The sequence below is a fragment of the Phyllostomus hastatus genome, unplaced genomic scaffold (genome assembly GCF_019186645.2).
Source record: "Phyllostomus hastatus isolate PE091 unplaced genomic scaffold, TTU_PhHast_1.1 phas_scaffold_1066, whole genome shotgun sequence".
In the NCBI taxonomy this organism is placed as follows: Eukaryota; Metazoa; Chordata; class Mammalia; order Chiroptera; family Phyllostomidae; genus Phyllostomus; species Phyllostomus hastatus.
The window spans coordinates 6,477,570-6,495,103 of NW_025334004.1; the positions used below are offsets into that span (position 1 = coordinate 6,477,570).

General features: G+C 41.6%; 1 protein-coding gene across 7 annotated transcripts in view; it reads right to left on the bottom strand.

Annotated features, from left to right (window-relative positions):
• Positions 1 to 17,534, bottom strand: part of CPEB3 (cytoplasmic polyadenylation element binding protein 3) — a 177,528-nt gene that overhangs the window by 21,048 nt on the left and 138,946 nt on the right. For all 7 annotated transcript variants that reach the window (XM_045854203.1, XM_045854204.1, XM_045854209.1 and 4 more), the window contains 2 exons: positions 14,883 to 14,997; positions 5,216 to 5,397 (listed from right to left, as the gene is read on the bottom strand). In XM_045854203.1, coding sequence (XP_045710159.1) covers positions 5,216 to 5,397; positions 14,883 to 14,997 — 297 coding nt within the window. The remainder of the gene's footprint in view (positions 1 to 5,215; positions 5,398 to 14,882; positions 14,998 to 17,534) is intronic.

Genomic DNA, 17,534 nt, shown 5'->3' on the forward strand with positions numbered 1-17,534 from the left:
CCAAGCGCCCTCTGGTGGACAGTTAGATATGCCAAAGGTTGCAATACAGAGGCTTCCATTTGCGCCCCTTCTCAATTAGTATTCATTCAAGAACTCATTCATTCATCCAAAAATAAACAATAATGTGTGACCACCATGTATCAAGTATTAAGTATCAGTAGCTAACATGAAAGGCATACAGCCACTGTCCTCATGGACTGTATAGTCTAACAGGGTAGATGGACATTAAAGCATTAATTACAGATTTACTTCGTTTAATGTTCTGGTCTCGTAATAGTAAGAAACCAGCCTACCCATCCACTATTCTTTGTGGCTTTAATGCTATCCGCTGTTCCTCTGTGTTACTGAAGCCACAAAGGAATAGCGGATGGCATTATGACAGTGATGCATGGCGGGGAGAGAGGTTCTACTGAAGAAAGGATTCCTAGGAACACCACAACTAAGCTGATTACTTAAGGAAAAGAAGGTACTAGGCAGGCAGAGGGAAGAGTGTATCTAATAATCCTGAAAAACAGAGAAAAGGGCCAGCTCTAACTGGCTCAAGATGAGGAAGAAAGCACTAAGGCAGAAGAACTATGCAGTCTATGAGGGTCCTGTAGGCAGTGGTGAGAAACTCCACCTTCATCCTAAGGGCAGTAGAACATAGTGAAAAGGTTCAAAGGAGGTAATACATGATTCACACATAATTTTACAAGACCCCCTGGTTTTTATGTTAAGGATGAACTGGAGATGGGCTACAGAGGAACTGGGGAGACAATGAGAAAGCTGTCCTACGTGTCCAGGTGAGAGATGAGAGGGACGCTCTCCAGCACTCTGGATAAACTCCCACGGTTGCTTCCAGTCCTTGCTCTCCCACTTATCACCCAAATGTGCTCTATACATTTGTTGCATGCCACCCACGTCCCAAGCGCTCCCCATTCAGGCCTCTGGGCACAGGTGGCAGTGTCAACATCATGGCAGCTCTGCTACGGTGAGGAACTGCCATGAGAAGCCCCTCCACCTCTGGTAGTCCTTCCACTGCTAGACACATCACGGCGAACAGTCTGCTGAAGTGTGCATCTGCCAGCCCACCCTGACAGGTCACATGGTCTTGGGGGACCCTAATTCCCATAGCAGTAATCAGAAGTTTGCCCTACTGGCCTGGGTGACCTTGTTCTTGTAACTGTGAAAAGTACATGTTAAATAAGTAGGATCCCCTCCCTACAGTGAGCTGAGTAAAATTGCACAGGATAAACGCAGCACCCTTTCCACCAGCATTATTGTTCAGTGGATCCTCTCACTGCACACTTGAAGCCTGTCCATTAAAACACCCCTTCCTATGTTCTAAAACTGGCTGTGCAACTATGAGAATATGTTCACAAACAGATTGCCCTCTTCAACTTTCCATATGGAGCAAGCAGTGAACGGGGTAAGGGTTGCAAACAGGAAGCAAGTGACCTTTAAAATTCCATCTGCAGTTTTTAAAAAATATTCACTGAATCTGATTTATACTGATGCAGACAGCAAAGGAGGCTCCTCTGACCAGAAAGGTAATAAAAGCTGATGCTATTTAAAATAGCCAAGGTCTTGGTTTAAAAGGCAACTCTGGATAACATCAGAAGGAAAGAGAAAGAGATTGTAGCATCTGGGAATCTGCAATAGCAAGGAAAAGGGACCGTGACCGTGTACCTCTGCCTCTGAGGACAGCAAGTTTCCAAACTTTAGCTATGAGACTATTGCTAAAAATCTGGAGGAGTTATTTGGAAAAGAAGAAATTCACTACAGACAATCACCAAAAGGGCCCCTAAGAAAGAGGCCATCACCTAAGGAAATACTGCCATGCTTACACAGCGTGGGGCAAAAGTAGACTGACAGTTGTAAGTATGCAAAACAGAGTTTATTCGTGTATTATTATCTATTAACTATTACTTTTTTGTATTATGACTGTAAAACTACTTTTGTTCCACCCTGTATATAATGGGAGACCTCTGCAAAGCTCAAATTTAAGCTTTAGGAGAAAGATAAATAAAAATAAAACTAGGAATGAACCTTAAAAAACATCTAGGAAGGGTGCAGTTAGAGGCTTAAAATGCCAGATGACAGAACAGGGCAGTGTTGGCTGTGTCCAACCGAAATGAAGAGGACAGAATAGCAGTGTCGGGGGAGGAAGTATGATGTTCACAGACCAGTTCTGACACAGCAGCCCAACTCAAGATGGAAGCAGGCTTTCCCCTCTCCTCGTGGAGCAGTTTCCACGTTGGTTGGTGCACGCAAACAGCATGCAGGTGAAGGTGGAAGCAGGGACTCCCACACTCAATGACTCCTACTCTCCCACAGAGATGGCTCTCATCTGAGGGTGCTGAAGGAACAGGCAAGTCTCTTTTTGACTCCAGGTGGATGGAGGTGGTATTCTTGTGACGACCAAGATTCTACTACACATCTGTACACTATGTTTTATACACACACACACACATAAACACACGAACACTACTTTCTTGTTTAATCTCTCTCCTGGGATTCTCAACAATCTTGTGAGATGCACAAGGCTATCTCAACTGCCCTCATTATACACCAAAGCTCAGAATTTAAGTGACCTGTTCAAAGTCACACAGCCCCTGGGGAACAAAAACCAGCTCTAGACCCAGCAACCCGACTCTGACCCAGTGCTCTTTTCACTAACCAGTGCATTCACTTTTCACTGTATCGCTAGCAGAGCAACCAACAAAATTCAAGCTATGTAATGTTAATGACATCAGTACTAAGTGCAAGATGAATACTGTTGACCAGCAAGTGCTAGTTAAACATCTGCCTAACTGCCATACAGCTCGGGCTGTTCTACCCTCACATCCCATCTAATCTCCAGACCTTCCCCAAGAGGGAGTCGCAGATGAAGACCAGAGGTTGCTGGCATTACGCAACCTGCTTGGGGTCACCAGGGACTGGTGCAGCAGTTTTATTCCGATAAAACTATCGGAATGTGCTCTAGCTCCAAGCTCCATACTCTTTCCACTGTCACTGGCTGTTACCCTAAATGATTACCAAGGAAGACAAGGAAGGTATGCTTAGCCCAAATGCAGTGGGTAGAAAAGGCAATGGCTTTCCTGAGTCCTGAGAAGTTTAATGTTACAAACACATTTCCCAGCATGGCCTACTGTCATGCTAACAAAAGCAAAGCCACTTGTCTCTTTCTTGCCTTAAGTCTTGTGGGAAGAAATACGGAGGCCCTGAGCGCAGCAAGGATGAGCATAGGGTAGGCAACAGAACAGACAGTATCTGAATTTACTGTGACTGCTGAAGAGGCTCAACAGTTACCACAGTCCCTGGGGTGAGTGTGCGTCCCTCTACTAAGGAATATGCCAGGAGCAAGGGGAAGACAGAAGCATGAGGAAATGGAAGTTCATTTATCATGGCTAGGGCCTACCTCCTCTACAGTCACTAGTTCCGGTGTCAGAGGGGAACAAAGAAAGCTGCTTTCGCACTGATGAGAACCTAAGGCTCTTCAGGTTGAGTGTACTGCAACAGCTGCAAGAGCAGTCTCAATGCCATGGGGTTTGGGGTTTCAGACTCAGAAGCATACAGGTACAAACATCCACCAGCTATGGCAGTAATAGTCAGGAGAGCCCTTCATGTGGCACCATCTGTCAGTTTAACCAAGGTTTATCAAGCACCTCTTCCTGCATCTATACATCGAGCCACGGGTGAGCACTGGGAATGAAGAAAGAATGAGGCAGACACCGCGCCCATCTGTGTGGAGCCTGCAGCCTGCAGGAAGACTGCTGGTACTAAGGGGGAAGCTGAGGATGCCGTGTGAGGATGCTGGGGGAAACTAGGAATGGAGTCAAAACTTTACCACCCTTCTGAGTTTCTAGAAACTGTTTCAAAATTCTGAAATAGAATTACTTTATTCATTTGAAGTAAAAAAAGAAACCACCACTACTTACTTTTAAGGAGCCCAGTGATATAGCAAACAGGGTGTTTTTTTTTAGCACTGGCTTTTATAATGTTTGATTAGATATATGTCCTAATAAAAGTATAATCTTGCTGAACATAAAAATCCATCACTAGTTGAAACTTTCATCCCCCAAGAAACTGAAGTCTGCTACACAAAATAAGTCAAAATTAACCAAAGAGAGGATAGGTGAAATTTCATTAAAAAAAAAACATATTTACTACTTTATCCAAGTTCGGTATATCCCCCAAGAATGCCCTTTGCTGGAAGCATTAACAGCCAATGTATAACAACAGCCATTGTGTAGGCAGGTGTTCCTGACTCCATGCTCTTCTCCTACTTGCTCTTTTACTCAGGTCCCAGATTAACACCCACTATCTTCCATTCCCCCAAGTGCCAGAGCTGGGATTTAAGGAGTTGAAACCTATGCCTTTTGCAAAACCAACCAAGCATAGCAACTCCCTATAAATCTACCTCATGTTCCCTCTTTAGACCACAAGTAAAAATCTGGATGCCTCTAGTGGCCAGGCAGGTGATGCGAATGGGCAGAGAGGCAGGCATAAGGTATATGGTGTGAGCAGCAGAACTACAGGGAGTTGGAGGAGGACTGGAGGGAACAATAGCTACTTGGTTCCAATGACTGCTACCATGTGTGATCTTGCAATTTTAAGAGAAACCAAAACTTAAACATTTTATGTATATTGTTGAACATAAACATTAAACTTCAGTCTAAGTTTGTTTTAAATATTTTTTTAAAAATTGATTTTTAGAGAGAGAGAAGGGGGGCAGAGAGAGAGAGAGAGAGAGACATCAGTTTGTCATTCCACTTACTCATGCATTCATTGGTTGATTCTTGTCTGTGCCCTGACAAGGGATCAAACCCACAACCCCGGCATATTGAGACGACACTCCAACCAACTGTGCTATCCAGCCAGGGCCAGATTTGTTTGTTTTAAGAGCACCACATGGGTCAAATAGGTCACCAGCTCTCCACCTTCGTTAATGCATTGTTGGCATCATCTGAACAGCACTGCCTTGGTACGCTAAATTTGGCCAGGTTATTTTCATAAGTGTAACATCACTCTGGGGATGAGTGAAGCAGAGGATTCATTAACACCTTAAATACCAAGGGTGCTCTCTTTTTCAGGCAGCCCAGTGGACTTGTGGGCTAATGCCACGTAAAGCAGAGCTGCTCACTTATGAACACAAGGTGCTTTTCTTCCCAGGTGCCCAGAGAATGAACATCATTTCTTTCCCACAGCAATTATGCCCTAAGCAGCTGCTTACCCGTTTGTCAATGTCATTGTGCTGGAGCTGCACAAAGCGAGCACTGATGGCTGCGATATAACTCTGCTGATTGGAGAATGCCACGCGGCCAGCACCTTTCGGGTACTTCAGCTCTGGGTCCGTATCAATGCCAGCATAGCAGACACCACCATACAAACGGTCCATGATCATTGCCAGCTCAACTGCAAGAAAATAAACACAATTCTGTATAAATGTTTAGAAGGCACTCTTGACTGGGAGAAGGAAGAACTATTTAAGGGTCATGCAGTGTAATTAAGAAAAAGAAAACCCATGTCAAGTATCATGAAGAGTGTCCACATCGGTCTTACGACCCAAGTAGGGAGCTCCTCATAGAATATTTAAAAACAAAATGAAGGAAAAAAGAAAGAATTTACACACACGCACAAATTTACATAATCAGAACTTGAGCAACAGTATAAAGAAATGCTGTATCAATAATCCTCTTGTTCTAATTTCTAACCACCTAGTCTCCTGGAGTGGGCTCTGGGTAGGCAAAGCATTTCACAGTGCCCTAGCAAGTTAATAAGAAGTGTTCCTTACTGACCTCTAAGACTGAAAGCAATTACTAAAGTTACACTGCTCTGTTTAAGGTTAAGCTATAGAAAGAATTAACTCATCATTTTAACTAGAGGTAATACATTTCTGCCTTAAAGTAAATCTCTACAATTGAAAAAAAGACTTTTAAAATATATTTCATCCCACCTGAGAGATCTCCACACTGACCTCTTCCATTAAACTCTAAGTAACACTAGTAACGATAACAGCAGCCGTGGACATATACTGCGCTCTTACGATGATGTGCCCGGGGACACCAGGCTGCTGTGGAGGCAGTAAAGACACACCCATCCTGCACCTGCTACAAATCCAGAGGTCTGGTCTGCAGTCCCTGTCACACTTCTTCTAAACATATCTTTATATCGGTATGTTTACAAAACGACTTTTGTACAGAAAGCATTTGGAAATTGGTTCATTCCAAAAGTCTGATATTTTAAAATTATCCTCACCATAAAGGTACTATGGAGAGAAATGTAGCAGTTACTTACCTGGATCCAAATTTCCTGAAGGCAATGGTTTACTTGATACTGGATGGCACCTCCTCCAGGTATGACCATTCCTTTCAGGCCACTTAGATGGTTTAAGACCAAAAGACTTAGCCCTACCCCTGGGGAAGGGCGCGAGAGCCCGCTCCCCTCAAACACCTATATACGGTATTTGGAAAGGAGAGGGCAGTGAAGACAGATGATGACCTGGGCCACAGCGAGTGGGCAGAGACCATCGCGGAGCAGAGCCCCAAGGATCTGGGGAGAAGGAAAGCCGCACAGCTGGGGCGGGGGAGGGGGTGGGCAGAGGAAGAGATCTGCAGCAGATGCACAGGCTCAATGGTGGAAGAACCCATTAGACTTTTACAAGCAGAAGGAAGGCCAAGTACTACAGGGTTCCTGTAATATAAAGCTGCTGAGGCAGTAAGAACAGCTAAGTTGCCATGACAGAAAGGCTGTCTTTTTACTTAACTGCAAAATTCCTCCCCATACCACAGCACCTAATATTGGTGAACTTTTCTAAGTGCCTATTTTTATAGGAAGAATGACCCGCAACCAGCAGGTAATGTTCAGAAGGCGAGGAAAGAAGCTGGCTATCACTAAGCCCAAGAATATGTATTAAAGACAGAACAGCAGAGAGCCATCCTGATGATCCCATTATGATCAGCATCACTGAGTCACGTCAGCCAAAGGAACACCGCGGACCAGCACTCAACAGATCCCACAGGCAGTCTGGGGCAGGGTCCAGGGACCACGCTCACTCAAGCGAGGCAGCGGTAACGGTGCACATGCTCCGAATGCCAGCGTTCCCTGGATCCGTGTACTGCATCCAACAACCTCCGATGGCCTGAGGAAGCCTCCTCACCTGGCTAATGTTATTCCAGTTACAGACACCAAGAAACTAAAGGCAGAATTAATTAATTGTAGTCATTAATGAATTTCCCTTATTGGTCAAATGGGCTTATGAAAATAAGTAACCTCTGGGCCTGGAAATTAAACACTAATTTTCCAAGGCACCGGCTTCCTCTGGAATGGAACAAGAGAGTAAACACTCCCTCAGCCTGGTGAACGACCAGGGGAAGAATGCTGGCAAGGGACTGAATGCACTTGTCTTCCACTCTGAGGAGGAACTCAAGGAAGCGTCTGATTTAGAAGGAAGGTATACTGGCTGTAAGCCTACGGCTCCAGCTGACGAGGAGAGTCACTGTAGCCACAGCTTCTTCTACAGCACAGTGGTCTCCGGAGGCATCTTGGGGGTCCCAGGATGCCAGAGGCGCTTTCCACAAGCACCAACATTCCATTACTTCATAAATCTAGCTGCTGGAAAATCATCTTCACGTGCCAAAGACTAGGTCATGACTTGTGTTGCTGGCAGTTAAGTCTTTTGATAGGAAACAGAAACCCTCACTCCCTTACACTTTTATGAAAACTAATAAATAAATCATTTCCAGGTATAACCTTATTATATACAGTCAATTTCTTGGCCACCAAAAAGTCTGCAGACATTTGAGCCAATGAGATTTCACTTAAGTGAAGGGCTATTTGTTGAGAAGTTAGAAACAACCAAGGTGACTAAAGAAAGAGCTTTTTGGGTGAAGAGTATGAAGATTTCCCATATCTCTTTCTACCCTAATCTCTACTTTAATTACAAAAGACCTACCACAGTGATCACCTGTGAAGAAAGGTAAATGATGGTCAAACAACTATTTGTATTTGCTCCTTTGCTCAATCCTGCAGGCTAAACTCACGCCAGAGGGATGTCACTTACATGGGCTGAACAGTTTCTCTTTAGTACTTAAATGACATTGACAAAAGTAACCACTTGTTAATTACAGCTTTAGGGGGAAAATGTAATTGAATTCATTCACTAGGTAGATGACTGACAAACACAGAGCAAGCCTTCCTCAAGCCCTGTACATTTTTCATCTGAAACAATTTTTTTAATACAGAAAATACAAATTCACCTACCTATGTCAGAATATACAACTACTTTTAGAGACTAGGTTTAAAGGCTTCTTTATAGTGAGTATCATCACTTAATATAGGAAAGTCCCATATATATTGTAAATCCTCGTCTGATGGGGGCAAGAAGAGAGCTACCATTTTGACTACTTAGGAGGAGGAGAGCAAAGTAGAAGAAAGGCAGTAAGGATGTTGCAGAAAGTAACTAAAACCTTCACGGGTTATCTATATCTTGTGTCCCGACTTTGCTCAGGAAAATGTGAGCCCTTGATCAGAAATGCATATTCTCTGGAAAATGTTGCCAAACCACCTACTAAGCCTGTGACAGTGAATCCACATTCTAAACTGTCCTCTGCAGAGGGCAAAGACAGTGTAGCTCCCAAAATCACATTCTTTTTTTTTTTAAAGATTTAATTTATTTATTTTCAGAGAGGGAAGGGAAGGAGAAGGGGGGAGAGAGAGAGAGAGAGAGAGAGAGAGAGAGAGAGAGAGAGAGAGAGAGAGAAACATCAATGTGCAGTTGCTGGGGGCCGTGGCCTGTAACCTAGGCATGTGCCCTGACTGGGAATTGAACCTGCAATGCCTGGTTCACAGCCCACGCTCAACCCACTGAGCTACGCCAGCCAGGGCCACATTCTTAACATGTAACCCAAGGAAGATGAGGCCAGCGGAGCAGGGCATACGGCTGAGGGCTGAAATTCAGACAGATGGAGGTGACAGCAGGCATAGACAGGGTCCATGAACAAGTCAAGTCAGGAGTCTCCAGACCACTTTATTTTTCCCTTCCTACCCAGACAGTGTTCGCAGGATCTGTCTGAACACCACAGGGGTGGGAAATTAGCAGGTCTGGTAGCTATATCCAAGGGCATTCTGTACTTAGAATAAGCTCTGTGCTCCTAACACAACTCAAGTAATGTCACAAACACCTGTTCCCTGGTAACACCAGCACTACCAAATGTCTCCCTCACACCCTGGCTCTTGTGATGAGCTTCACTGCCCACACACTGAAGGCGGAACCAAGAATATCACAGCTGTGAGTAGCACACAACATTCCCATGAACTCCTCTGGGTGGTGGTGACTCTGCCTCTGACGTTGAGTCTGAACCCCAATGACGACTCCTTGGATTTGCCCCTGATTCCTCACAGAGGTCAGAAAGGGACTTTAGTTCACCAGAGAGGAAATCATCATGACTTGTTCGTCCTGCCCCACCCCAGGGTTTGTTCTTAGCATTTAATTCGACTTCAAAACCAGCCATAAGGTAGTATTTAAGTCAGAGATGCTATGAGAAACAAATGGAGTAGAGCAGGAATGAGGATTCCCAAGAGAAACGTCAACACATTCGTCTTTCCAGATTCTAAATTGCAAATCTAGAAGCCATGTTTCTTCTCTTTGGAAATAAAAACAAAGCAGATGGGAAAGAGGCATAAGCACCTGAAGATGATGATGATGATGTCTGGACTTCTGAAAGAAACGAATTCAACTTGAAGGTGGACTTTCTGGGTTTACAATGGCCAAGTTGGTTCACAAGGGCAGTTCACATATCTTAAATGGGGGAAATGTGCTCATAAGCTTTCATTTTGCATTGGGTATTGGGAAGTTAAGGATATTTTCAAATAAATGGTATGAATAGCCAACTAAGGCAGAGAGATAGAGTTTAACTTGATTCAATCAAACTGGCACCGAGTTAACTGTTACTTCTGCTACAGAGACCAAATCTCAGCCTTTTTGCTTACTGTAGCCTGGGCTGATCACTGGCATTAAACCCTGCTTCCTTATCTCTAAAATGAATTCTACCACTTAAACTTCACAGCTTATCATGAGGATTAAACATACAGGAGAGCTCTGAACACATCACTCAGCAACAAGTAGTGCTCAAATGTTTAGTTTTCGTCCAGGGGTTATTTTCCCTTTACTCATAAATCTTTGCTTAACATTAACTTCGCTTGGTTCCTGCTCCATAATCACCAATTCATCCTAGTCTTACTTTGGCCTTATGCTAAAGTTACTCAGCCTGCCACTGATACGGCAAAGTTTGACATTAGCTGTGGGGGACAGAGAACACAAACACATACTAACATTAGAAAATCCTTAACCCATGGGCAATGCAGTTAATCAAGCCAGTATGCCAAATCTGGAGCTTATCTGGGACAGCTCATACTGAACTTGGGACTTGGTGAAAGAAAAAGCTTCTACTACTGAGAAACTTGATATAAGATGATTTCTGCCTGCTTCAACTTTATAGAACAATAAAAAAAAGAATACAGTTACAATTATTCCTAATACATGTGAACTGTAAGAATGCCTGCATAGCATGCCTGAAATAAATGCTCTTAGAAAAATTCAGGATGTATGTTCTCTACATATATGTCATATATCACTGAATATTTACCTCAAAGTTTTTTTTTTCCTTCACAGAAAAGCCATCCTCACAACAGACGGAGACGGAAAAAAGGCAGAGAAAGAAATTTTGGGGTTCATCACAGAACATCAGTAGGGGAGAAAAAGACAGGAAAGCTTTATCAGAGCAATAGTTAGGAAAGGCAGGAGACCAGAAGATGATGAGCAAATGGAAGGCAGGGCCATGGACTCAGATGAGCCGTCTCTCAAGACTGACCTGTCCTGCAGGACCTGGCCTGGTAAACTCTCAGGAGGATGTCAGGAAGGGGAAGAACAGCTCACATGACTCAATCAAAGAGGACAACGGCGGTTTTTCAAGCTTGATCAAAGCTGAAAGTGGAGGGGTCCCAAAGCTTGATCGCTGAGGCAACACTCAAATTAGATGCCTAAGCCAGAGAATATTCATGTTTATAAACTGAAGGCTCTGAGTACAGGGACCAGATGCTTCATTCTCTACTTTTTGCTGGCAGCCTCCCTGCTATCCCCAAGCCTGGCACTTATTTCCCCTCAGGGCAAAGAGATACATTCTAGGGAGGCCCTGATGCCACAGGGATATGCAGCAGGGCTATTTCTACACTGAGACTCAGGAAGACACTGTGCGTACATCCCTTGAATGAAGAGTGGAAACATGCTGTTGTACTTCCAGGTAGAGGACCAGACAGACTACCCCTTTCCCTGCACTGACTCTCTGCAAAAGGATGTACATTTTAGCCACCTGGTGGCACGATGAGTCTACCTACAGCCTTTCCTTGCTTAGGGGTGAGAAGAGGTGGGGAGTGGAAGGAGAACATGACCTGAGAAACACCAGGAGACTTCAGGCAAACTGTCCTTGGCTTGCCACCGTCACTGGCAGGAGTGATGAAGGGAGGGAGAAGAGACGGTAGGAATGTGTATTATTTGACCTAGAGAAACCAGCAATCAGGCAATCTCGCTTTGGGTAAACTCATCTAGATTTTTCCATGATATTTTCCCATTTTCAGGTTCATTTTTCTAGGCCTATCATTTTTTTTCCGATCTGAATTTTAAAAAGGGAGCTCCTCAAAGGACCAGAAGGCACAGTCTGAACTCGGGATAATACTGCTTAAAACAGATTGGCTTTTTTGTTTAAAAGTGTTTGTGTATTTCTGTTTGGTGGAGTAAGGGCTATATTTATACTATTTATTAGTAATAATGGTCTTGTCTTAAAAAGGGATGTATCTAAAATAAACAGCCTCACAAGATCCATAGGAATAACTTGTAAGTGATAATATTATAGTCACTATTCCATGTTAAAGGACCACTTTTGGCCCATGATAAGGTGAAAATCAATCTGGACACCTAAAGTCCTGCCTGTGGAGTACTGTCACCCATACCTGGGCCAGGATCACTCTGCATATAGGGCCTGAAATAGTTTTAAGAATTTTTATAATTCTGTAATCACACACCCTCTGGAAATAATAAAAAATGCCTTAAAGTATTTAAAAACCAAATTTAAGAAATATTAAAGAGTATAATTTAGCATCCAATTAATTGAGTTAGCATTCTATTAATACATTTTTTGTTTTCTCCTGTTCTGAAATCTGTGACTTTCTGCTGATGATGACCAGTTTAACATGACAGTGAGTTCTTTCATTTTGGCATGGCATGCCCTTGCTCAGTGCCAGCAATACAGTGGATGCTCAATAAATGTTACTGTTCAGCTGAACTGCACTGTATTCAATTTAAGATCTAGCGAAGTCAAAATGGATTCCTTTAAAAATAGCCTTCTATTCCAAGGCACACACCAGTCTACAGAGCTCAGTGTGTTCCAGAGTAACCCAATTCTACGCACGTGGATAAAAGCTGCAGATGTTAACTTTTTTGGTTTAGATTGCATGGCATCCAATCCGGAAGTCTTAGATAGATAGTGAAAGTCTAAGACACTAATACAGATTACTTAGCCATCTAGCAGCCAGCTACAATTATGGGAGGTGTTGGCATAAAGGGACATTTCCATCAGACAAAGTAACTGTAGGTTACTGGCCATTTAACTGCAAAAACAAAACTTTAAAATGAAACTTTTAGCTTAGGCTTAAAAAAATAACTTAGAGACTTATAAATCTACATAGGAAACACAAAAATCCCATTCTGATGAGAAAACTTAATATAATTCTTGTCTAATCCTTGCAGCATCTTGTAGACACAGAATGTTAAAGACTATAATTTAGCATCTTGGGTTTCCTGTTCTGTAATCTTAGAAAATTGTGAAAAATGGATCTTCATAGGATTTATAAAGGGAAAATTATATAAAGGCCTTTATCTTTCCAGGTCATTAACTCAAGGAAAATAAAGGGTGAATAATAAAAAAGGAAATTTAGTTTATAAACTATTATGTTTGTGAGTTAAAAATAGATACATGAGGCTAAAGCCAGTTCTGTTATTTTTTTTAACTGTGGGACTTTCTTTCTCAGAATTTTTTTTTTAGATTCCCATCTAGGAAAAAAGGAGGGGGTTAGAATATTAAAACTAATTTGTGCTTGTAGCCGACTGCAAAAAAATAATAGCTACAATACTAGCAATGAATGTCCATTTTTGTAGAATACATATATTGTTAAAAGTCAGCAAAGGGGATTTTTCTCCCACTCCACTCCTAAATATAACGCTAGTTAGAAAAAGTGAGGAATTTTCCACAATACCTCACCCTACATTTTTTTTTTCAGCACAACCAGCTTAGAAACAAAGAGCTGCATTTACCCCCCTCTAATGATGCTGCTCACGTTTGAGTTATAGCCCTTCCTGAACTTTATTCTCCACGGGAGATCGTGGAAGGGGTTAGGGGGAATCTCTGCAGCTTTGCTTTCATTCTTTCAGCACCGTTTTCCATTAAAATGAGGATAAGACCCAGAGAAATCTGACTTTCTGAAATACCACAAAATTACAAACTTCACAGTCATAATTACAGTCATTACTATGTTTTAAAGTCCTTCAAAGTGGAATAATGAATATATCTTTATATAGGCCTAAAGTAATCTTTTAGGAGTAGACTGAAATTGAGATTTAAATAAATATGTTACAAATGTTGAGGGACATTCAGCACTAAGAACTCATCAAAGTCACAGGGCCGAATAGCTGTTGGTACATTTTACATTTTTTAAAAAATATTTATTTATTTTCAGAGAGAGGGGAAAGGAAGGAGAAAGAGAGGGAGATAAACATCAATGTGTGGTTGTCTCTCACGTGACCCCAACCGGGGACCCAGCCTGCAACCCAGGCATGTGACCTGACTGGGAGTCAAACTGGCAACCTTTTGGTTCGCAGGCCGGTGCTCAATCCACTGAGCCACACTAGCCAGGGTACATTTTACATTTTATAACTGTTTTTACAACTTGATTTTAATAATCGTGTTTTTCTTTTTTTTTTTTAGGTAGAATTAAGTCCATCTGCTTACAAATAACACAGATAATGTTACACTTTCATAACTACAGTGGCAACAGTAACCTTATCTTGTCATCTTTAAAAATATAAACTCAATTATTTTAAGTACTTTAAAACCTGAGTTCCTAAAAATAATTTTATATATTCCACTGGCAGTAACATTGATCCACAACTGATCAGCTTTGTGTTTGGATTTAAATATTGATGTCACCAGCTCAGCATCACTTCAATGCCTCAGTTGGTTATGATTCTGTCCAATCCCAGCAGGCGCAATTATTTCATTACTGAAAAGGAACTTAAACAGGAAACAGGAAAGCTTTTCAAAAAGTCACCATAAAAATGCTTGCATACATAACTCATTTTTCAAATTGCCTAAGAAAAAATCGGAACCTGTTTCCTTTGGAAAGAGTTCAGTTTGGTTTCCAGTTACACAGCTTCTGGCAGTGGTCTGGCTCGTCGCTGGGGGACACACAGCTGCACGGGGACAGATTCCTGGTGGGGTGACTTCTCTTTGTCATACACACCAATGCTAACTGGCATAGGAATGCACACTGCCAAATGTGTTGTTACCAGTTTTTAAAAATGTGGTTGAATAGGAAAGTACTAAATAGAACTCATCCTTTCAAAGTAACATTTTAATGAAATTCACTCTGGTACCATCAAGAAATAAAGCATTTTGGGAGAAAACTTTTAATTTTGAAAGAGCCAGCTCAGTGAAACTGACATGACAGCCTATTTTTTGGAAATAGTGTGTAAGTGACCAGAAACCTAGGAAATATTAGGAACTAAATAAATGCATGGGGAGACTTGTTGTTGTTGGTTTTGTTGTTGTGGTGTTACTATTTCCACTCACCAGCTCGAAGGGGTCGTGGGACTCCCCCAACAAAGATAGTTTTTCTGGGGTCCAAAGGCTGAGAACCATCCATTACAAAGTCACTGTCACTTAGGTTCCATGGTCGAATTTGCACCTGAAAAAAAGGTGTTTACTTGGTCCTTACTTCATTTCCATCAACCCCAAATGAGAATAAGGTGACTAGACACAAACCCACTGATTTGTGCATTTTACAACATACACAACACAAACAAAAACCCAGTTATTACTTAATGTAATCTGCATTTAGTGCCTTTCAATAGGACTCCTGGGAAATCTACTTATAGGTGCTATACTCAACACTGGAGACATATACCATGAAACCTTCAGAAACCACCTGTGGCTTAAAAAAAGCAGTCTTTTAGAGAGAGATTCCGGGTTTTGAATCAGACCCATTTTTGCACACGACAGACTATTTATAACCTGTCACAGTACAGCACCTAGCTTTTTAAGAGCTCATCTAAAGGAAGGGAACATGAACATTTAAAATATTTTCTAAAAATTATCTATATGTCTGGCTTTTAAATTCTTATCACCCCTAAAATTAAAACACTTATCTTTCAGCAATATGATTTAACATAGACTAATACTCATCAAGTTAGCATGGTATTACCAGCAATATCAAAGAGTAAAGCACACTGAATTATCTACTTTTGGTTTACCTGATTTTTCTAAACATGTCTGGTTAAATAAAGCCTAGAAATTAAAGTACATTTGTTATATCTCAGTCAACTGGGAATCTGACTTCCTGCCCACAATTTATACTGTTTTATTATACAATAAAAAATAAGTTATTTCATCAGAATCTGAACCTTAAATACATCCTTTCAATCCATCACTGAATTATCAAACAAAAGCTTAAAACAAAACAAAACAAAACAAAACAGAACCACAAAAAACCCTCCCGTACTGAAAGGCAAGTTTCAGCACCACCTGGGAACAGACCAGCCACGTGTGTTTTGGGAGCGGGCAGAGGCAGAGATACCGGTGCCCGTCCTTGCAGAACATGCCTCTCCTTTCTCCTCACAGTTCAGGATAGGAAGCAAAGCACCTGCATTTTCATTTCCTAGTATCGACAAAATTCTTCATTTCCCCTATTGCTCAACTGTCAACAGTTAATGCAAGGAAACACATAAGAAAATTTCTTACGTGGTTTGGCTTCTATCTAGGAGTACTCCCATCTGAAAGGCAGTAAATCTGCTAGTTTCATGTTCCAAACACTTTGAATCAACTTTAAAACTGGCATTGCTCAGAAACGGTCTACACATTCCTTATGATTCCTACAAAATTCACTCCCACCTAACTTTTTGCCTTTTATGACACTGTTGCCTTCACTAGTTAGCCAGAAGCCATAAAAATCTCCCTTTTCCCCTAGGTCCTGAGAACCGGGACCTGTTTGCAATTCTGTAAACATTCAGGCATTTGGCTCCACCTATGTTGCATGGGGGGAAAAAAAAGATCCAGTTATTTCTTTGTAGAATTTGGTCTATTTGACTAAAATAGCATTCCCTTAACATTTGCCACAAAGGCAGATTCACTAGTATTATAAAACATCGCTTTTAAGTGACTTCATTCAGGGGGATCAGTTCATAAGGTATACAAATGTCTAATCACTATGTTGTAAACCTGAAATTAATATTATAATACAGTATGCCAACTATAATTGGAAAATAAATTAAAAAAGTAAAAGCAAAGTCAAAAATGCCTTCATGAATATGTTACTAATTTTTTAATCAAAAACACAATTTCTAGCCCTGGCTGAGTAGCTCAGTTGTTTAGAGTGCCATCCTGACACACTAAGTCAGAGCACATACAAGAAGCAACCAATTAATGAAACAAGTAGAACAAATCTTTAAATAAATAAATAAATAAATAAAATGAAAAATAAACAAGCTAAAATAAAAACACTATTTCTAGACACTGTAATAACAATTCTAATGCCACCAATGGAAAAAAAAAGGGATGTATCTTTTTCTATGCAGAGCCCTCTCTTATTTTAGTCTTATTCTTAATAAAGTAGTTAAGGCAGCTTCAAGACCTAGTAATTCCAATCACTTTATGGTAGTTGAGTTTGATCCTGGATCACTTGGTTTCACAAATGAAAACAATTCCTGTGCAGTATCCACAGTGTTCTGGTTTCATTTAATCAGAATCACAGAAAATGCAGTCTTCTATAATAGCTGTGGGTTACTGCTGCTCAAAGAACTCTGCAGATCTCAAACCTTCCTGCTGAGAGCTACCATCACTGCTCCCCACCTCCCACCCTCACTTCATCACATCACACACAACCCATTCCACTGCCCTTTTCTTGGCATTATAGATTAGGTAAAAATATAGGAAGCAGAATCAGGAGACAGTAATGATTAACCCCATTCATAAAACACACATTTCCCAGGCTACCAGAAAACAGCTCCTCAGAGCCTGTACCACTGCAGAATCAGAGAAATGTCCATACATGCCAACTTTGGCACACTCGCCACGCTAAGCAAAAGTCATGTAGTCCTATTTGCACTGAGATGTTCCGTTCACATTTTGGCAAATCTCTGAAACATAAGCTCACTCTCACACAAGACATGTTCTCCATCTTCCAAGGTTTATTCTCAGGCCTGATAGCCATGTTCTATCTTTCTGACT